At 35.0% G+C, this 23,776-nt stretch overlaps 1 protein-coding gene and 1 pseudogene across 1 annotated transcript in view; both read right to left on the reverse strand.

The window, feature by feature from the left end:
• Nucleotides 1-5,290: 5,290 nt before the first annotated feature.
• On the reverse strand, nucleotides 5,291-5,921 carry LOC124514341 (glycerophosphodiester phosphodiesterase 1-like; annotated as a pseudogene).
• A 666-nt stretch (nucleotides 5,922-6,587) lies between these two features.
• Nucleotides 6,588-23,776, reverse strand: part of EFCAB7 (EF-hand calcium binding domain 7) — a 47,347-nt gene continuing 30,158 nt past the window's right edge. The window contains exons 9-14 of the mRNA XM_047085554.1: nucleotides 21,441-21,598; nucleotides 20,646-20,779; nucleotides 16,296-16,444; nucleotides 10,146-10,355; nucleotides 7,788-7,895; nucleotides 6,588-6,809 (exon numbers count right to left, since the gene is read on the reverse strand). Of these exons, the coding sequence (XP_046941510.1) occupies nucleotides 6,735-6,809; nucleotides 7,788-7,895; nucleotides 10,146-10,355; nucleotides 16,296-16,444; nucleotides 20,646-20,779; nucleotides 21,441-21,598 (834 nt within the window). The 3' untranslated portion in view covers nucleotides 6,588-6,734. The remainder of the gene's footprint in view (nucleotides 6,810-7,787; nucleotides 7,896-10,145; nucleotides 10,356-16,295; nucleotides 16,445-20,645; nucleotides 20,780-21,440; nucleotides 21,599-23,776) is intronic.

Here is a 23,776-nt window from a genome sequence, read left to right on the forward strand (position 1 = left end):
ACCAACTGAGCCAACCAGGTGCCCCCAGAACCTATTTTTAAAGTACAAATTGATGGGGCGCCTGGGTGGCTCAGTCGGTTAAGCGTCCGACTTCGGCTCAGGTCGTGATCTCGCAGTCTGTGGGTTCGAGCCCCGTGTCAGGCTCTGTGCTGACAGCTCAGAGCCTGGAGCCTGTTTCAGATTCTGTGTCTCCCTCTCTCTGACCCTCCCCCGTTCATGCTCTGTCTCTCTCTATCTCACAAATAAATAAAGGTTAAAAAAATTAAAAAAAAAATTAAAGTACAAATTGACTTTGGTCAAATATCACAAATGAAGGCAGCTTGTGAATTATTCATAATAACTGAGAATGCCTGTTCTTCATCTTCCTTAGACAAAACTAACCACAGTTAACAAGTACAGACACTTTTAAGCAGCCAAAATCCTTTACCCCCTAGACTTTTAGCAACCATTACTAGTCCTGGCCTCTAAACTGTCTCTCACATTAATTTTATCTACTTTCCCTAAATCATTTCCATGTTTCTCCATGTTTGCCATGTTTCTCCTCTAATCACTAAGCAGTTTCTTTTTCCCACCCCCAAATCAAGCTAGGCTGAGTATCAAAGATAGGCTTTACTAGATAAAGCTAGCAAGACCATCTTAATATGTCCTTATACTTGTAACTTCATGAGGAAGTGAGTCAATACCTTTTTTTTTTTGAGTCAATACCTTTTTAAGAGCAGAAGACTTAGTATCCACTTTACAAGTTAGAAATAATTTTTATATATTCTCTGATAAGATAGGTGTATATGCCTGTTTATAGGTAAATCCTTAGTATACCATATATTTCACCAAAGCAATCTTAGAAGTCATAAAGGACTTAACCCAGTGCTGAGAAATATTATCAGTCAGTCTGTCTCTCTCTCATTCTATCTAATGAAGAATATGAATAATAAATAATATGCTCACCCTCTGGTGGCTAAAATCAGAAATGTATTTTCATTTTCCTGGATTGTATCCAAAATATGATTAGTATGGTGTATTAAATTTCTGCATCATATTTGACCTACACCAAAAATAGATCTAAAAGAAAACTGCTGGCTTCACAAGAAAACAGGTTTACTAGAATATCTAATGAAATATCAACAAAATATTAAGTGTAGTTGTTTTCATCTGTTAATGACATGAAAAACAAAATCTGGGTAAACAGAATTTAATAGTAAGGAGACATTTTCCTATGTGTCTATTTTTAATTTACAAATAGCCCTAATAATTAGGAAAAATTCATACCACAGGTTAATTTTCTGCCCACTTTACTCAACTGTCCAGCAGATATTTATTACATATTATGGTTCCATGATATATGCTGGAATTGTTAACTCCCTGCTTTCAGCCTAGTGAGGGTAAAATAAACAGTAATTCCTGTACAGTATGATGAGTACTACAACAAAGAGTGAGCATGAGGTTTTAGGGCTACCAAAGCAGTCCTGGTCAGGGAGTAATCAGTGAAAGATTCTTAGAAAAAGTGACATATTCACTGAGACCTGAAGGAAGAAGAGGGAGTAGAGAAACAATTATTATTTGTAGGCAGAAAGGCCCGAGGTGAGAGAGAATGTGGAAAGTGGGAAAGGCTACAGTATGCGTAAAAAAACAAGCCTAAAAAGAAATGCAGAGGTGGGAAGAAAATCTGAAGAATGCCAAAGAGAAGACTTTAAAATATCTACTAGATTTAGTGAACAGGAAGTTACTGATATCCTTGGGGGAACAATCACTAGTTGAATTAACTGGAAAGAATGAAAGCCAAGGAAGTGGGCACAGCAGGGGCGCCTGGGTGGCTCAGTCAGTTAAGTGTCCGACTTCAGCTCAGGTCAGGATCTCACAGTTCCTGAATTCAAGCCCCGCATCAGGCTCTCTGCTGACAGCCGAGAGCCTGGAGCCTGCTTCAGATTCTGTGTCTCCCTCTCTCTGCCCCTCCCCTGCTCATGCTTGGTCTCTCTTTCAAAAATAAAAAGCATTAAAAAAAAAAAGTGGGCATAGCAAATGTGGGCAATTGTTTCAAGTCCTTTCGCTGAGAAGGGGAAGACAGAAATGATAGGGATAGGGAATGAGATGAAGAGTCTAAATAATAATGGGGAAAAGTCAATATTGAGGGAGTGTTTGTAGGTAAAATTCAAGGGAGCCAATACTAAGGAGACAAGCAGGAATGGGACTTAGAACACAGGAGAGATCTGAAGCATCTAGAGGTCTTCTTGGTAAGCAGGATCCTTGTGCTTTTTAAATGGAATCACATGCAAGGTTACCTCTAAAAATAATACGGTCATCTGTGCAAAACTACCCTAAAAAGTTTTTTTTCTTCCACTATAACAAGTGAGTAATGGGAAGGGGTAAAAAAAAAATGCTTAATATGTCTAAGTGGAGACAGTGGTGGAAGATAAAACTTTCCTGCAACTCAGTACTTTGTGAAATGGAATATATAGTTTACTGGATTTAGTAAAACGCTTTCACATTGCATTTTTTTTTTAGCCACATCATCTGAACAATGCAAACTGCTACATAACGACAACCTGGTTTACAAGTGTCTAAATCAAGGGCCAAAAATCCAAATGACATTTAACAATGGGCTAGCATGTACTGGGTGCAAAACTAATATACTGCCATACTGGTATTCCTATTTAAAAGCTGACACTAGCTGTCAAAGTATTGTTACTGTTACGGTTATAGAGTTCTTAATTACTTAATATATTTTTTCATGCACTGTACTAGTCTTCATTAAATGCTATTTAGATTTAAGTCCTATTATTTTTAAACACATTTAATTAAAAGCAATCCGTAAGTAAACTCATAAAAAATTATTTGCTGTCAGAACAAAATACAGTAGACCCTTGAACAACATGGGTTAGGGGTAATGACCCCCTGCAGTCGAAAATTCATGTATAACTTTTAACTCCCCAAAACTTAACTACTAATGGCCTACTGCTGACTAGAGCCTTACTAATAACATAAACAATTAACACATACTTTGTATGTTATATGTATCATATAACTCTCTTCTTACAATGTTAGTGAGAGAAAAGAAAATGTTATCAAGAAAATCATAAGGAAAATATATTTACAATACTGTAGTGTAAAAAAATCTGCCCATTTAAGTGGACTTACACAGTTTAAACCCATGTTCAAGGATCAACTGTACTCCTACCACTGTGATTAGATTTTGGCTTTTTTTTTTTTTTTAATTTTTTTTTTAATGTTTATTTATTTTTGAGACAGAGAGAGACAGAGCATGAATGGGGGAGGGTCAGAGAGAGAGGGAGACACAGAATCCGAAGCAGGCTCCAGGCTCTGAGCTGTCAGCACAGAGCCCGACGCCGGGCTTGAACCCACAGACAGCGAGATCATGACCTGAGCTGAAGTCAGATGCTCAACCGACTGAGCCACCCAGGCGCCCCTAGATTTTGGCTTCTTTAATATAAAAAATGAATTTCTCCAAATTTTGCTTTGACTATATTTTCTTTCTTTTTTTAATGTTTATTTTTGAGAGACAGAGTGCAAGCAGGGGAGGGGCAGAGAGAAAGGGAGACAGAATCTGAAGCAGGCTCTAAGTTCTGAACTGTCAGCACAGAGCCTGAAGCGGGGCTCGAACTCACAAACCACGAGATCATGACCTGGGCTGAAGTCGGACGCCCAACCGACTGAGCCACCCAGGTGCCCTTGCTTTAACGATATTTTCTGATTGGAAAACTAAATATATAATTAAATGACTATTTCTGCATTTGCATTTTCTTTTTTTTTTTTTTCCTTTTAAGATTGCATTAGTATGGTCACAAGTTTGACATCTACAGTACATTGGTAACATAACTGAATACAATGTTAAGTAAATTACATAATTGTGGCAAGTTTTAAAATGTCAACTCTGAGTGATCATGCATTTCTTGCGCATTCGCATCTGAACCACCAACTGCACAACTCAATCTTTGCTTATCTTCACTGGGAATATATGCCTCAGTGAGGTCAGAGACAGAAGATGTGTGTCTTTTTGTAGACCCAGATTATCAAGAGCAACAGTGTAGAACTCAGGTATTCCATGGAACATGGTGGCAACACTGGGTTTTGCTTTGGGTCAAATAAAAAATGCAATTATTGACTATCGCTTGTGCGAGCCACCTGATGCCCCAAGTTTTGGGTTAGCACAGAGTATTTTCATATCCCCGCATACGGCCAGCAGGCAGTTTCTGTATACACTTTTCCCAGGGGAAAAGTTTAGAACTAGAGATTTGTAGTCTTCCAACATGCATCAGTGACATACAGCTGGAACCAAGATGGGACTCATAGCAACATCTTTATCAAAGGTATTGAGGGGTAGCAGAATATGCCACCCCAAAATGTGCCACTTTAACATGTGGGTTGTTTTGAGTTGAAAGCAATTAAGAGCCAACTGACTTGGGAAAAGCTTATTACCTCTCCCTTAACTGCCTAAAAGAATTTAGATAGTCGGCCTGTACCAGGAAGAAAGTTATTACTAGAGATAATTTTTTAAATCAGAAAGACTTATCTGCACAGTGTGGCAGATGTTTGTTTACCAGACATTCACTCTTCTCATCTTCCTGTGAATCGTCTTCCTCCCCTTTGAAGCCCAGACTCCTATCCTCTCTCCTTTGCTCAGGATGGTATATTAGCCTCAACTGGCTGACTGTCTATGAGTCTCATGTCTTTGTGGGGCTCCCATATGCACACAATTAAACTTCTTTTACTCCTGTTAATCTGCCTTATGTCTATTTAATTATTAGAACAGCCAATGAATCTAGAAAGCAAGGCTGACACTTGATTCCTGGACCTGTTTTGAAAGCAGAAGCAGGACTATAGTTGTATTTGTTGTATTATTAACTTAGCTCCACATTCTGTTTTGATCCCTACTTATGTTTTATGCATCCTTTAACCTCATGCACAATCAGTCATTAACTTTGCCTTTTCTGCCCTACTCCCTGTTTACCCACTGATTGTAAAAACCTAATGGGGACTGGACAGTAACATTTGTCTTGAAATTATATGATGTATCTGATTGTACCAGGTCTCAAACGACACCTCATTGTCTGGAAGAATGCACACCTCCAGACGGTTTCGAGGCCCCTCACTTCGTGATTTCAAGAAACTCCTCACACTCCTCTCATATATTCACTTCCTTTCCCAAATATATATAAGCTGTCCCTATGCTCAAGAGAGCAAGGCAGCTTTGCGGATGATCCCCAGCCTTTTTGTTGGGCTGCTCTTCTGATAATAAAGGTTTCTTTACTTAAAAACTGGTGTCTCAGACATTGGCTTACTGTGCATAGGGTGTGGGGATAAGTTTGGATTTAGGAACAAAAGGAAGAGGGAAAAAATTTTCCTCCCTTTGTTCGGTAACAAATGTAAGAAGGGAAAAATCTTCCTCAGCAACAACCTGAATGCCTTCAGCACCACTTCTTTAAGGAGTCCAGGAATACAATATCCTTTTGTATGAAGAAAGCTTAAATTCCATACAGATATCACAAGATATTATGCATGCCCTAATCCAGCAAAATGTCTATTACCACAAACATGGACTGAAACACAAATATCTTAGTGTGGTTTCCCATCTCCTAGATGGCTAAGGCTCCAAGTTCTCTGAGTTAATGCCATTAATACTACATTCTGATCTGTCTCATCTTACAAATAACTTTTGGCAAGATGATACAAAAACAGATTGTATAGCTGAAGAAACTGCATTATTTAGGGCACCAGTAGTATATGTGCATGACCTTTGACATCTAAGAGGATTATCAGTTTACGGTTCAGGTTAGAGATCCTGTCTTCAGGGAAATCGTTCCTGAATCTGTGATTTGCTACAGAATTAAGCTTTCTCATTTGTTCAAATGTGAAACCACTCATCAGCCACTACCATCAGTTGTCATATCTACTGTGCTACAGTGCATTAAGACAAGAGTCCCCTCAGGGGTAAATTCAACATCCAATCCCAGGCCTGTTCCTCTGATCTTACCTGCCTGCTGAATGACCGCGAGTATGGGTGATGGTGGAACAGCTTCCGGGGTCTGAATACCTACAGGCCCACAGAGGTTTGGAGGAGGCAGTATCAGCTCAAAGCTGAAAGGTGCAACAGGAGGTAGAGGCTGCTGGTGGAGAGGCAGGTTTTGAAGGGGCTGTGTGTCACTAGCAGCAGCAGCCGAAGGAGGAAAGAGAAGGGGCCAAGGCCACCCCCTGGTCCTCCCACAGTCACATGCCTGTGATCACAGTGGCATGGACAGGAGTCTGTGACCTGTCAGGTTTCTGGGACAGAACAGTGAGAATCCAGGGTGAGAGTCAAGGGCACTAGCTGCAGTTGGCCCATTAACATTTTCTTTGAGGGTTTTTGTTTGTTTGTTTGTTTGTTTGTTTTGATGAGTGAGATTAAACCAAAAGTATACAGGATTTTGTAGAATTCACTGACTATTACTTTTTAAAAGCTTACCTATAATTTTACTTTGATTGACTATTGGTAAGTGAAATGTGCCCAGATTTCCCATTAAATTGATAAGAAAGCCCCATATTAAAAACATTATTTATATTTTATATTTATTTATATTTTAATAATAAAGTATATAACATGGGCATAAAATATAAATACATACAAATTAAATAGATTATTGTTTATATACATCAGTTAAATTGATCAGCATTTAGTTGATCAACAAATAAAGACTAAACCTGAAATAATTCTTAGCCTGACAGTCTCTAATAGAAAGCAATATTTAAGATATAAGGGAATACACACAATAATATATCCATTCTTGTCGTTCATTCACAGGCATTACATGTTGACAAACCTGCATATAAAAATAGAAAAATTTTACTTTCCTTATACATATTATTATTTTTAACTAATTTTTAAACAAGATAAGATTTCTAGACCCTATGTAAAAAATATCCCTGTGAAGATAAACTTCTGTAACATTTGTCCTTAGCAGGGACCTACAATCTATGATCTGATGTCTAACAGGATAATCCAGTCTAAATTCTACTGAAATATAATAGTTGATAGTTGGTATGTGTAAATGTGGGTAAAGAGGAGTGACAGAGGAGTAAGTACCCCTTTTTCACTAAGCATAGAGCATTTTCTAAACCCTTCATTGGGATTCTGTAGAATCTCTCTTTATTTGGTTCTAAAGTGTTTTTGGATGTCACGGACAGAATGGAGGAAGAAAGGAAAGGAATAGAAGGCTTTTTCCTTTTTCCCTTTACTAGACCAGTTTCAGGGTCCATGTCTTTGACCCCCTGGCTAAATTAGAAACCCATGGTTCTGCTAACACCAGAAACTATGACTGTTCCTGGCTCTTGACTTAGATGGCTATCTAAAACTTAGAGGCATTTTCTCTTTCAGGTTACATTAGAAAATCTTAATAATGTACATAAAAATACTTTATATTATAAAATTCCCATTTACTATAAACACCACTTTATATTTCTATATGATGTTACAAAGTGCTTTCATGTACATCATTTTATTTTCATCTTTACATTAACCTCCTAAAGAACCTAAAGCTGGTAATACTATGTTAATTTTACATTTAAAGGGGCAGGAGCAGAGAGGTTAACTGAATCTCCCATAATCACTCAACCAAACAGTAAGAACTGGACTAAAACCAAAATCTCCTTACTCGCAATATAGGATGATAATAATATAATATCGTACTTAAAATAATTTTAGACTTTATTTCATATTTCCACTTATTCATAGTATTAATAGCAAAAATGGTTTTTTTAATTGATAAAACAAAAGGTTTAATTAGAAAACAATGCATTACCATTGTAGACTTTGGCGCCACTTCTACTGCAAATATGTTGAGTCCTCTGTTGTTAACGCAGTTTTTACTTAGTTCGTTGTTGATGTGAATAATCACTTTATTATCTGACTATAAAAAAATTTCATAAGTTGCTAGTCTTTAATAATACAAACAAAATGATTATTACAAAACACTTTGTAAGTCTTGTGAAAGAGGTGTTCGCAGGATTCTGTAGAAACATAGAAGATATTATAGAAACACAGAAACATTAGCTCAGTCTGGGCTAGAAAGGAATACGTTACCGAAGAAGTGATACTTGAGATAATAGGTCACAGATAATAGACAGCCTTTAGGATAGATAGGAAGCAAGAGAAAGCAGTATGAAGCTGATGAATGAAAAGAAATGTAGGAGCCAAAGTGCTCCCCTGCTAAAGAAGCTACGAGCACTCCCTAATGACCACAAAGGGGCAATATAACATTAGCCTACCGGATTCATTTCTCAGCCCTATTACTCAGCATGTGACCTTCTCCAAGTTATCGAATGCCCCCATGCTTCAGTTTCCTTGTGTGTAAAATGCAGATAGTACTTAACTCATTGGGTTGTTGTGAAAAGTAAACACATTAATAAATGTAAAGTGCCTGGCAAATAGGAAGTTCTAAAATATTATTACATCATTTTGGTGAAGGGAAGTTTAATTTTCCTTTAGGGAAAGGAAGGAAATGCAGGGCTAAGAAATGATAGGTAGCTGCAGAACAGAGAAACTGTGATAAGGCAGTGACTCCCGTCGACCCTTTTAATTCTAGTAAAACATAGAGGGCAGAAAGGAAGGCACACTCCTTTCTTTTAGGAATCACCCTCCAAAGCTTTATGATCCACTTGAAGACAGGAATCTCTGGCTGGGGACCCTGGCTATTTTGGTCAAGTCCAACTCCTCTACCTCATTTTCAAGATAATATATATGATCTGGACCCATCCTACTTATGCTATTTACCTTCATATTACTCCACTAAGTAAAGTTCTCTGTTTCCGCATAGCGAATATTCTCACTCTTTCCTCTATATCGCACATTAACCCTCTCACGTGTTACTCCTTACACTGTCTCTCTGCTACTAACAGCTGTGTGTGTCTCTGCATCTCTAATCCTAGTTTGTCTCCAAATCCCACACCACAGTCCCCTTCCCCCTCATTACAGGTCCTTCCCCAACTTCGATAGTCCAAACTAACATCAACTACAAGAGATGCAGATACAGTAAAACTATTACACATATAAACAGTATAATTTAACATTTAATTTTCACGCATCTCTTTCAAGAGTATACAGTTTGTCTTCCCAACTGGCCCATAAACTCTTTGAAACCAGAGACCATATTACACTTCTAGAGGCTTCTATTGTGACTAGAAGAGTTAGTTACATAATATAGACTCACACTGACTCAATACTCAGCCAAACCTTAAACACTTTAAGGAATTTATGGCAGGCAGAAAAATAACGTAAGTCTCACCCAGGAACTAAAAAGAAATAAGCCAACAGTCCTAAGAATCCAGCCATTTTGAGTAAGGTTTTATGAAAATTTACGTTTCTAGAAAACTGGGTATCTCTAAGCATTTATGCATGTATTCCCTTAACCTGCAATATCAGTAGTAGGAGGGATGGTAGCCAAAGCTAGCAATAATTGGCTTGATAAAAATAGGTCCCAGACAATGGAATATATGAGATAAAATGATGATAGCCCATAAAATTTCTGAATTGCAAGGTATGTAAAACAAAGTTGAGCTAATTTTTTTCTTTATTTTGTTTATATTTCTTTAAAACTCGATGTCTGTTATTTAAAATTGTAGGTGTAGGGGCGCCTGGGTGGCTCGGTCGGTTAAGCGTCTGACTTCAGCTCAGGTCATGATCTCGTAGTCCGTGAGTTCAAGCCCCGCGTCGGGCTCTGTGCTGACTGCTCAGAGCCTGGAGCCTGTTTCAGATTCTGTGTCTCCCTCTCTCTCTGCCCCTCCCCTGTTCATGCTCTGTCTCTCTTTGTCTCAAAAATAAATGAACATTAAAAAAAATTTTTTTTAATTGTAGGTGTGAAGATTTTTAGTAACAAACTAAATAAAATACTTTATACCCAGATTATACTCTTTCTTCAGAGATCTCCAGATATTTAATTTTCATAATATTTTAAGAGAAAAACAATTATCTCAAACTTTTAAAAATGCATAAAAATTATCTTGCTTAGTTTGAATTAAAAACCTGAGAAGGAATAATTGCCCATTATAAATTTTGTTAACATAATGTGGTATTAATTGCTGTGCAAGAATAGAATAAGAAAGAAGATGGAACATACTAGTAAACATTGCAGTTCTAAGGAGAACCACCTCATAAATAATACCTTGTTTTCAATAACTGATGTTATCCAGGTGTCACGCTTATAAGTATGTACAATTATATTTTCATAACCATCCATTACTCTTGCATCGCCTTTGTTAAGGACAGATTTACAAATGGCCTTCTCGAGTTGCCCACTGCATGCCTCCATATGGACAGCTTTAATTCTTGGCTTGCATTTGTCTGCATAGATATCAATGACAAATGGGCATGCCTGATATGAAAGAAAAAGTAAACGTTGTCTTAGCCTTTTGATAGAATTAAAAATAAATTATTTGTTATTAATATGTCTATCATATGATTTAAGATGTACCCTCTAGCTTGTCCTCATATACTTTTAGAAGATTTTAGTACTATGAACTGAATAATTAAAAAGCAAGAAATTGTGATTTTTTTTCACTAGGATATTAACTGATAATATTCACAGAAAAGGAAAGAAAACTATAATCTCAAGCAAATCTGTAATACCTCCTTTAAGCCACAGTACCACTCCTCCATTTGGTTTAAAGCTAATATATGTCATATTAGTTATTTAATTTCCTTTTCTAACTTTAAGGCTACAGAAAGAACTCATCAAATTTTTCTTGATTTACTAAAACCATTCAAATAATGAGATTTCCAACAATCCTAAATCCTTTCCCAAATCTTAACCTGTAACTGATACTTTGGTGATTCTTTGTGACACCATACCTACTAATTTAACAGGGGGGATCAAATTATAGTTCATCTAGACATCAAATTTCATTATACATGATTCAAGAAAGTACCAAAGGTTTCCAGATCCCTATCAGCAAAATACTCTCCATGTATATTCAAACCAACCAGAACATTCATAACACTACAGACTGATTCTTCCCAGGTCATCATAAACTTTTATTTTTTTCAAATATGAAAATGTTAGATCATCCTCTTGCTGTATTAACTCAGTAAAATAGCACACACCAAAGAATCACTGCATATTAAAGCTAATACCTTAACTAAATAGCCACCTTGTCTCAGAACAATTACAAGTATTAACTAAATCAGTCAAAACAACTTCAGGTCATACATGAATCCTTTATGTTTTTATGTTATGTTATGTTATGTTATGTTATTTTCAGTATAGCTAACATACAGTGTCATTTTAGTTTCAGGTGTAAAATATCACGATTCACCAATTCCATATATCATCTAGTACTCATCACACAAGTGTCCTCCTTAATCCCCACCACCTATTTCATGCACCTTTCCCCACCTCCCCTCACATGAATCCTTTAAATCAAATGTTACCATATATAAAAATCCCTATCACTAATGGGAACCATCCAACATTTTTATACCAATTAATTCTGAATTGTTATTTTCTCCTTCTTGTATTACCATTTGCTTGTGTAACATTTTCAATCCAAAAATGCTGTAACCCTTACTGAACGAGGAGAATGTCTTCACTGTGATTCTGTAAATCAAAAGTATCCATGCCAAGAAGAGAATTTTTGGATGCTCCAGTACCAAATTCTGACTCAATATTGTTTGCTGAGGAGTCTTATATTAATGAAAGAAATGAAAAACAATAACAGTAACAATAACTTGAAATACAGTAAGTTGCCTAGTATCTTTTGTAAAATCTGTATCCTTACCAGGAAATATGTTCAAATGATTAAACTGTGGCTCTAAGACATAAGAGAGTAAAATATATAAACTAATAGCTAGTACGCTTTTAGAAAAATTGACTTTTTAAAAATGCTATATAAAAAAGAGGGATTTTCCCTCTCTGATCAAGTACCCTTTAAAAATGAGCAACAAGGGGCACTTGTCTTAGTAGAGCATGCAACTCTTGATCCCAGAGTCATGAGTTCAAGTCCCACCCTGGTGCAGAGCTCACTTAAAAAACAAACAAACAAAAAAGGAACAATAAATACATTATTTGATAACTAAAATAATGGCCACAAAGGAAGAGACTCAATATAAAAGAAGTTTTATGGAAGCCAATATACTGTATCTATGATATATGTATCTATGATATATGTATCTATGATATATCTATGATATACTGTATCTATGATACTATACAAGTACTTTAGAAGTACTACAGAAACACTTTAGAAATACTACAGAAATACTTTTAACAGATCTGTATACCAAACAGACTCTTCTGACTAAAGTCCTTATATAAAATAAGAACAAAATAAAACAAATCCATTGAGAAGTTTAGGGATTCCATTGTAGATATGCAAAACCTGGCCTGCCAAATTCTGAAAGAAACACTGTGTCCTAAGAACCATGAGGATAAGATCTGGCAAAACCAGAATGGCCACCTGGACACTAGATAAAATCTTCCATGAAACAATGCATTCCAATAGTGATAAACTGGCTATAATATCAATCACTGAGGAAAAACTTTCCTAAGAAAATGAAGGATGTGGTTATTCAATGTTTTATCTGTAACTAAATTAACCTGGAAAAATTATGGTACATGAACTGAGACTACACACCAAAAGACTCTTTAAGCATTTCCAAATTGATTTTATACAGTTGACTCTCTCTGGTTTATGGATATGTACTAATAATATAGTACACTTATTTTCAGGATGGGTCAAAATATTTCACTGTTGAAAAGCCACAACCAGGACATCTGGCTGGCTCAGCTGGTAGAGCATGTATCTCTTGAAATCAGGGTTGTGAGCTTGAACTCCATATCTGGTGTAGAGATTACCTAAAAATAAAATCTTTAAAAAACAAAACAAAACAAACAACAAACAAAGAAAACATCATTTTTTAAAAAGCTACAACCATCATGACCGCCTAGGGCCTTCCAAATTACTGGTCCCATGACAAGGGACACATTTAACTGGAACAATTATTCATGGATTTAGATTAAGTAAAGGCTTGCTGCTGCTGCTGCTGCTGCTGCTGCTGCTGCTGCTGCTGCTGCTTCTTCTTCTTCTTCTTTTTAAGGCTTGCTTCTTATTCAAAAACATTTTTGTCTTTATAATTCCCAAACCTCTGGGAAAGTGCAAAGGGCCTTAACAGAATTGGAAAGGTACATCAGAATTGGAAAGGTACATCCTTTAAAGATCCTAAAGTGCAACTCTCCAGAGAATCTCCAGAAGCAGACAGTGCACAGAATTAACTGCTAACCCACGAACCTTTGTACAACATATGACCACATTACAGGAGCAGCTTCCTCTCATGACACTGGAACAAGATTCTTCTATGGGTTCCATTCTTCTTTGCACACTCTTATTTATTCATAGCTTTACTCTTTGTGGATTTAAGGCTATATATGTTTGACTTGGCCTATCATGTTTTCCTTATTAGCAGCAATAATTTGCCTAAGTCTAGGCTTTAAAGGAAAGAAATGTGTTTGAAGTATGAGAAATACAAAATGCAACACATACTATTTGTCACAACACCAAGAAACAACACACCCACAGTTCCACTAAGGACGATTACTTATGCAGCTACTATGTGGAAATCAGACTATTTAATGCTAACTCAGAATCAAAGTTAATTATTCTGTACAACTGTTAGGCCATTCCAAGGGCAAGATTCCCGAACACCCTCAACAGGTTATATTTCCTTACATATACCCATAAAAAATTAAAACCCTTCCTGGAAAAAGATTGCTGAAGACACGGATCCTATTCATAGCAGTTACATCATTCCAGATGGTCATCAAAAAAATTGTTCCTTCTTGTTGGCTGACATAGTAATTAATATAGCCTAACTGTTGGGGGCATGACAAACCAGTTTAAATTCTTTAACTCAAGCAGTTATGAATAATAAAAAAGCCTTGATTTTCTTTTGACCAGCCAGGGAGGAATCTGCACTGCTGCTAATACTTCTTGTAACTGGATTAACACTGCAAGTGAAATCACCTACAATGAATTAAAAGAGTTAATACAAAAGGTCATATACAAAGTAGATTTAAAGAGTCCTTGGGACTTTTCTTGGTCAAGCCTGGAAAACCCGGGGTTATGACTCTGGAGTGCTCTCTACTCCCTTCTTATAATACTTCTAGTATACTTGTTTGCCTCAGAGTTTAAATGTTGTCTAGAGTCTTCAAATGCTTCTGTAGAAGTCGCTGTCCCAACAAATGACTTAAAGACAGAAACAGGATGAAACCATGATAAATGCAAAACTGAAAATTCTGATGAAACCTCTTCGAAAAGAACCAACAATAGTGGTTGAGTGAATCTTTGAAAGTTTCTTCTACAACTTTAACTGAATGAAAATCAAAAGGGAAGGCTGGGAATTAAAAAGTTCTCACAAACTTAGGAAACAACTGACTCTTCTGTTGTCATGATAATGAGTAGTCATCAGAACTGGTTTTAAACCTGTTCAAAAGATCTAGAAAACCTCATCTCAATAAACACATTTTTGTAAGCCCACTAGTATCAGTTCCTCACTTTTGAAAGTCAAACAATCAAGGACTCGTGTGAATAAATAACACTGCTGAGTGCCAACCAATCAACAGTCTCACCTCAGTAACCATGCTTCCTCAAAACCCTCCCCTAATAAATAAGAGGAACATTCTGCCCCACTTATAGTCGTGGAGACTATAACTGCTCCAGTTATAGTCGTGCAGGCTATAACTGACGAGCATACTCCCTTGTAGTAAATAATCAATTCATTTTTGTCTTTTTATTTGTTATTGAGAAGTGGTTTCTTATTCCTTTGACATTTTCACTATATATGTTTACCTTTTACATTTTCAATGGTGTTTCTGTATTACTTATTCAATAAATGAAGAATAAACTTTAAATTTAAAAAGCCTCATCTCAGGGATGCCTGGGCGGCTTAGTCGGTTAAACGTCTGACTCTTGATTTCGGTTCAGGTCATGACCTCAAGGTTTGTGAGATGGAGCCCCATGTCGGGCTCTGCGTTGACAGCGTGGAACCTGCTTGGGATTCTCTCTCTCCCTCTCTCTCTCTGCTCCTCTCCCACTCATGAGCATGCTCTCTTGTTCTCTCTCTCTCTCAAAATAAACAAACTTAAAAAAGTTTTATCTAAGAAATACTTCTTGCCTATGGTTTCAAAGGTCAATGACATAAGTAAATGCAAAAAAATGTCTTAAATTGCTCTTAACTAATTTCTCTTATTGAGTGAAAGCATAGGGGTGCGTGGGTAGCTCAGTCGATTAAGCATCTGACTCTTGATTTTGGCTCAGGTCATGATCTCATGATTTATGAGATCAAGCCCCATACAAGGCTCTGCACTGATGGTGTGGAGCCTGCTTGGGATTCTCTCTGTGTACCTCCCCTGCTCGTGCTTGCTCTCTCTCTCAAAAATAAATAAACATTAAAAAATAAAGTAAGATATAAAAAGTTATTGTAACTCTTAACCTCTTATTAATAAAAATGGCAAAAAAAAATTATTCTCAGAACTTCTCAGAAAAGAGGTTTATGAGGGATTTTCAATGATGTCAAAGCTAGGAATTAAGCCAAAGTCTCAATACACCCAAAATTTAAAGTGTGTTGAAGCTAGTGTTACCCTCCTAAGTTGATTTATTTAGAGAAAGGACAGATATTATTTTTAAGAATATAAACAACAAATGTAGTGTTACGTGATACATGGCCTGAAACTCTTGAATTCTTTATTTTAAACCTGACACAAAATATAGACTTTAAGAAGTAAGGCCTCATTTTTATTATTTCTCCAGTTTACTGAAAGTCTTAATAATGATAGCTAACACATACACAGTGCTATACATTAGCCAAGAACCATCCCAAGTATTTTACAAATAATAACCCAAGGAGTATCTTTTATCAAAAGATCAGAATTCCAATTCTCATACAGACACGTCCCCCTTATTCTAAGATAGGCTTATTCTATTAGGACAAAGAGTTTCCCTATAGAAATGAGACTCCAGCAACTAAAATAGCCATCACCAATTAAAAAATATAATTTTTTTAACCACCAAACCTTCCCCCCATATTATATGCTCAAACTCCTTTGTTCCTGAATTATTTAAATACTGATAGTAACTAAATTTCAGGTAACAATGGGAACTTGCACAAACTAGCAGAAACACACCAGTGCAACCACAATTCATTCGTATACTAAAGTTCAAGGATTTGAGTGCCCAATTCAAAAGTCAGGTGGTAGGAAAGTGTTCGTGGAGTAAAATACTATGTGTATTAGGACCACTGCAAAACTTTCAGATTGCTTTACCTCTGTCAGTTCCAGAGCTTTATTGTAGCCCATTGAGTGTAGAGTTACCCAAAGGTCACGAGGATCTCCTTCTCGATCATTGGCTTCCATTAGATTGAGATCCATAAAGCCCTGTCTTGTTAGTTCATTCTTCTTTGTATCAAAATTGTCTGTTAAAGTAACCAAAAGTTTCTTTCTTACATAATTTTAAAACTCATACATTTAATAAAAGATCTATATTATTTTTCATAAATATTTTAATGGAAGCCTTATTTAATGGAAGCCTTATTTTTGGAACTTTCAAAAAAAATCGGAAGTTATAAATTGCAAATATATTCTGAAATTAGAGGAAATTGTAATTTTTCTGGGTAAGTCCCAACCTACTTGCTTAGAGTATATACTGATTTATATATTTTTAAAAATTAAAATGCTTCATATATGTTTACCCCTTAAAGCCAGCAGAACCTGGATGAATTTGATGTAACATCCCCCAAATTAATGGTGTTTCAAAGGGGAGATGTGGATGGTGCCAGATTTAAGGGGACTGCTATATGCCTAATTACTCTAATTTTAACCAAATTGTCCCTGGTCCTTAAAAATCTGTTAGATAATGGGGAACACTTTGGATTCTATGAATGTCCTAGACAAATAAATCTATTTTAATATTATTATTTAATAAATTTAATAAATCCATTTTAACATTGTAAGCAAAACTAAACTCACCTCAAAGTATCTATACATGTGTAATTACTGAATTTGTCTATTATAGATAATAAATAGCTATTCATTATGGATTATATTCTGTTAACTGCCCAACAAGAAAGATTTTATTTTCTTGCTTCCAATTGTAATATATCCAAAGGAAATGGGTACTCTTTATATGATATATCTCTTCTGTATACATCATTATGAAAAAAGCAGCAGAGACACAGCCATTTAAAACTGACTGATTAATAGTTTAAAAAGTTTACAGAGTTTAGGAAGTGACACAGAATTTTGCAAGGAAAAAAGTAAATGTAGATTAAATTAGATCATAGAAATAGTAGCCACTAAACTGGAGGATGGAGCTTGCATGTAATAAAGAAAGATGAAAGAAATATTTGATATTAATACAAATTTTATTACTATCAAGGAAAATATACCTAATACTATACTATAAAGACTATCAAACTATCAGACTTTTAAAACTTAAAATTCTCAATCCTCCATTAATTTTTTATAAATTCATGAATACCCAACTTTAAGACTTTCTTTAAAGCTATAGTAATCAAGACGGTGTGGTGGTGGCAAAAGATGAGACAAATAATGAGTGGAACAGAGAACCCAGAAGTGGACCCATACAAATATACTGAACTGATATTTGACAAAGGAGCAAAGTCAATTCAAAGGAGAAAGGATAATTGTATCAGTAAATGGTGCTAGAATAACTGGACATCCACAGACAAAAAAAAATAAATGTACGCTAGGATGTTATGTCTTTCACAAAAATTAACTAAAATGGGTTGCAGACCCCAAACACAAATCTATAAAACTTCTGGAAGATAACAGGAGAAAATCTGGGTGACTCTGTGTTTGGCTATGTGTTTTTAGATACAACACCAAAAGCACACAAACCAAAAGCATGACACATGAAAGGAAAAAAATGGTTAAGTGGGGCTTCATTAAAATTAAAAATTTTTCCTCTGTGAAAGACACTACTAAGAGAATGAAAAGACAAACCACAGACTGAGAGAAAATACTTGCAAAACACAGCTGATAAGACTTGTATCCAATATATACAAAGAACTCTTAACAGTAAGAAAATAAATACCTCAATCAAAAAGCAGGCAAACGAGCTGAACAGACACCTCACCAAAGAAGATATACAGATGGTAACAAGCATACGAAAAGATCAAATGTTATGAAGGAATTGCAAATTAAAACAAGATATACACCTATTAGAATGGCTAAAATCTAAAAAGACTAATAATACCAAATGCAGACAAGGATGTGGAGCACTAAGAATCCTCATTTATTCCTGTGGGAATACAAAATGGGTGTAGTCACTTTGGAAGACAATGTGGCAGTTCTTTCAAAGTTAAACATAGGTTTACTGCAGCAGTGATCATTGAATTTAAATGAACTGAAACAAGCTGAAAACTACGTACACACAAAAATATGCCCATGAGTATTTATAGTAGCTATGCTCATAAGTACCAAAAATTGGAAACAACCAAAATGTCCTTTAACAGGTGAATGAATAAATAAACTGATACCTTCATACAATGGAATTATTATTCAGTGCTAAAAAGAAATGAGTTATCAAGCCAACAAAAAGAGGAAATCTAAATACACACTGCTAAGTGAAAGAAGCCAGTCTGAAACGACTATCTACTGCAAGATATCCAACAATATAACACTCTGGAAGAGGCAAAACTATAGAGACAGTAAAAAGATCAGTGGTTGCCAGGGGTTTGAAGGGACGAATAGATAGATGAATAGGTAGAGCACAAGGGATTTTTGAGGGCAATGAAATTATTCTGTATAATACTGTAAGGGCAGGTATATGGCATTATGTATTTGTCAAAATCCAGAGAACTGTACAGCACAATATAACCCTAACAGAGCTATGGATTTTACTTAATAAAAATGCACCAGCATTGGTTCACCAATTTTAACAAATGTATCATACTAATGCAAGATGTCAGAAAATAGGAGAAATTGGTAGAGGGGAGGAGAAAATCTATTCATACTTTACTGTAAACCTAAAACTGCTCTAAAAATAAAATATATTAATAAAAAATGAAAAAATTAAGGCACTTTAAGTATAAAAAAGTTTATTAAAATGATCTTACAAGTAGATAAAACATTTTCTTATTATCAAGGAGAAAGTTGCATAAAATTAATATTATGTATGACTATAAAAATAAAAACTTCAGAACCTAAAAGGCCTGATTCTTTGCAGTATTACTGATGTTGGTGAAGGGGACATTCTCCCTTCAAATCATTTTTTAAGTCAACCATTCTTGGGGATTTTTTTGTAGCAGGGTATTCAAGGTTCTGGAGTCTAACTGCTTGGGTGTAAAACTCAGCTGTGAAATTTTCTTGGTATATAACATTGATCAAGTGACTTACCCTCTTTGATTCTGTTTCCTTATTTGTAAATTGAGAATAACAATAGTACATACCTCAGAGAGTTGCTGTATAGACTGCTTCCAACTGACATGTGGTAAATTCTCAAAAAATGTTAACTATCAATTCTACCAATTAAATTATCAAACTAAAATTTTATTTATCAAAAACTTTGCCATAAAAAAGTCTTATTATGATTCATTCTTATTGAATATGTTTTAGTGCCACAATAAAGAATCAAAAGATTGTATTCTTAACGTTATAAGATGATTATATCTTCCTAAGAATAATATTCTGTATATTACAAATCTTCTTATTTGAAGTTTAATAGTGTAAATCAATATTCATTTCTTGTTGCTGAGTATACCATATATAAAGTTTATATAGTATATCTCTTTCATTTAAAAATAGATACATTTTTGAAAACCTTTGTATTAATATTTCTACCTTACTTGCTGTTTAGATAAACAGATTTATCAAACTCCCACCTGGCTCACTGACTTTGCCAAGCTTAGACCATTTTAAGAACCAAAGGAGTAGGACACATTTCTACCCCAGTGACAGCAATATGTGAGTTAATTTGTTTCCTGACTGCATTTTGGCCTTATTCTGTGATCTATAGTTGGCTATGGCTTTTGGTTTTCCCCTTTGATCTTTTAGTCCTTGGCTTAAATACATAAGCCCTACCATCTTCCCAAACTCCTCCTAAGAGACAACAGAAATTGTCTCCTTCTCAATAGTTTCCTTTGCCAATCATGATGTTTTTGGTTTCCATACCACCATGGATGTGCTTTCATAATTCAACTCAAATACAAAACAAAACAAAACAAAAAAACAACTAAAGAATTCTTAACATGTATAAAGAACTTGCTGGAAACTGCTTAATTTTTAGTCAAACGTTAGCCTATTAGCTCTTTGCTGCCCTCTCCTGGGCACAGTTTGGGGCTCTTGACCATTTCCATTTCATTAGTATCAAGAGCTAAGACAAAGTTTTTTCCATTCTAAGATCCAAAGAACATAGGCTAAAAATGAAGTGACATTTAAGTAATTCATATTTTCTTTTAACTTGAATACTATACCAACTATAAATTTAAGGAAAATAAATATTTACATTTTTATGATCTATAAACAATGCTACTACTTTTTCACTGTCCTAACTGCTATAATAATATTCTATAGAGAAGTCTGACATTTTACTTCTTAAAAATGAAAGGGTGCTATTTTTTTTATATATGCATTAAGGAGAAGAAAAGTGCTTACCTCGGCAGACAGCCCAAGCATCTTCATCACATTTCTCACCGCTTGTTCTCAATTCAAAAAAATTATATTCTTCAAGGCTAAGAAGACCATTTCCATCCAAATCAATTACTTCAAATATATCTGATAAAGTTGACCTAAAATTATAAATAGAAAATTATTTGTCTCCATGGCAACTGGACTGAATGTTTCTATGAGGACAACTTTCAAGAGGAAGTAATCTGAAGACATTAAACAATTTTTTGAACTTAATATATCCAAATATATTTTTTAGTCAGTCTGAAACAAACAAGCTTCTAAAACAACCACAGTATCTCAACACATAGTAGTAATTCAATGAATGGTAATTCCATCATTCTTTTTTCCTTTCTCCAATCTACTTTCTTCTTCCTATTCTACCAGATATTATTGTATATATCTAGGGTATAAGGGAACTACCTAAGTATTTAGATTTCATATTTGACCGTTATCTAAGTTAATGGTGCAACTGGCAGTATCTATTTCTAAGGAAGTGTCTAATCAGGTAGAAATCTGTAAATGTGTGACTCTAGTTGACTTGCCAAATGTTTGGAACTCAGAAATGAGTGGCAATCCCAGACTCATGAACGGAAAATCACTTTCAGATGCCTAGGGAATGAGTTGAATTATTGAATTAGGATCTGCAGGTGGGTCTGGCAGCTGGCCAAAGGAAAGGATGGAAGACAGGCTATTGAGCTATAATTTTACAGTTCTAACCTTAACAAACTAGATTTTACAGTTCTAGATTTTACAGTTCTAACCTTAATAAACAAAACTTACCTAAATTCCTTTGTAAGAAATAATTCCCCTGTTTCATCTCTATATACAAGTTGGGCTTCTTCAGTTACTGGTTTTATTTCTTTCCTCAGCCTACAGCCAGTTGTAGAAGGAATTAACCAGTAAATTCCAGGTCCTAGTTCACCAGTCCACCCAAACACCTTTTCTCAAAAGAATTAAAAAACAACAACCAACATGAGTTTTAATGACTTTTCATCTTTCTTCTGAAAGGGAAGTTTTAGAAGCAATTTATCCATTTTCACCAACTCTATTATGCGTCTATCAATCTTTTACAGGCTTCAAAATCTGGTTATTAATGGAAGTCCTGGCACAAGACCATTAGATGTAGTTCTTAGTATATTTTAAAAACAAATACCTAAAACTGTAACAGGTAAAAAGTTATATAACTTCTAAAGCTTTCCCAATAATCTTCAAAAATGTTTGTGATGTAAATATCTTTAACAGGAAGCAAAGAGAGAGATCTTAAAATAATTTTACAATTCCCTAATTTGATTCAAATATAAATACATGATTTGTAAATCAGATTTCAAGAACACAAAGTAAAAAATATATTTCAAGAATTCATTATTTGTAATATTTGTAAGCCGTATTTGTAAGAATCCAATTACGTAGACAGAAGCACTGCAATACTACTATTATTTATGTAATTAATATGGATTATAAAACAAGATGGCAGAATCCCAGATAAACCTACCTTATACAAAATTTCTTTCCATCACAGTATATTTATAATGAGTGACAGGAAATTTGTATAGGAAACATTTTATTCTGTAGTTTCATAAAAGAAAGCATAATGACATCTCTCTATGAATGTTCTAGCTGTTTTATGGAAACAAACAGCCATCTATAAAACCTAGGGGTTATCTCTGTCAAATATATTAAATCTAAGCATTTTCTTGCCATGTATAAAAGCTAAGCAAACAGCTATTGGCCCTTCAGCACAGAATAGCCCTAGGGAATTCTGTCAGGAATTGTGCCCAAAAACTTTCAAAACACAGATGTATTTTAGGTCATCCTGGGGACTCATACACAAAATAAAGTTGTTTTTCTGAATTCTGGGTTCAGTCCTATTTCTGCCCTCACAAGTCAGAGGAACCATAATCATCCTAAAGTGACCATACCATGTTCTATTTTGCTACAAGAAGCAACCCAACAAAACTAGGGTCATTGAAGACTAAAGATTGACAAATCCCTCCTTGGGAAACCATAATCTTGTAAAATGGCCAGATGTAGTCTGGTACCCAGAAGTGAAAAGCAGTTCTTGCTGCTTCCTAATACATGTTATCCCATGAACTTCCCTTATCTCCACATATAACCTTGAATTTCCACTGTGGATGGCAAATGGAAAGTCTTTCATGCACACAAAACTCTTCTTAAAGAAAATAATTGTGAAACTAAAACTAAAAATCCTTTGCAAATATGACATATTACAGAAAAACAGAAGCCAATATAGTAAAAAGGTAAATAGAAACTCATTCAAACTTTACTACAGGCTTGCTATGTACTAACATTTTTATACATGCAGTGTCATAAGAAAGTAATTTTATCCAATACAAAATGGGAAAAACTATTGCTTTAGACAATACTTTATCTTGAACCTAACTTTGTAGTCAGTTCTGAAGAAGAGTTTCGTCAAAACATTAACGTGTGTCATTTTATTTGTTTCTTGCCTATAACTATTCTTGTCTGTTCAGAAGCCTACAATAAAGACTTTTATATAACATTCCATCAGGGAAATGTTTGTCTGTCATTGGACCTGTATAAAGATTAAATATGATATTGCAGTAAGCCCTTGAATAGTATTATTCCTGTTGTTGTGTAGCAGATGTATTTTGTAGTCCTCATAAAATAAATAGCCACATTTATGTATCTGCCTCACATATTTGGCCTCTGAGTAAATATATAATTAGAAAAGATCAGAACAACCCCATGGGCAACATATAAAATCATTTAAAAGCATTTCTTCAGATCAATCTATTTTTGAACCCTATAATATGAGTCAAGCCTGAGGATAGCAATCTTGAAGTTTTTCTTTTTTGCAGTAGCAATATAAAGTAAGACAAACATCTAAAGCAACTTTTCCAAAGTCTTGAATTGCCTGTATTTAGGGAAAAAAATCCACTGGCATCAATCATTTTAATTGCATATTACAAAAAAAAAAAATGTTCACACGTGAGGCATCTGGGCATTTAGAGAAGAAAGTGAAGTATAATGTCACATAACATATAAGTTACAAAGCTAATCCTCAGCTCTTAGCAATCAAGAGAAAATACATCACAATTAAAAAGACACATGTAATATTCATAGTGCTTAAGTAC

Source organism: Lynx rufus, unplaced genomic scaffold, assembly GCF_022079265.1.
Source record: "Lynx rufus isolate CCGP_SWC_20201006 ecotype Redwood Valley unplaced genomic scaffold, mLynRuf1.p SCAF_2, whole genome shotgun sequence".
Classification (NCBI taxonomy): Eukaryota; Metazoa; Chordata; class Mammalia; order Carnivora; family Felidae; genus Lynx; species Lynx rufus.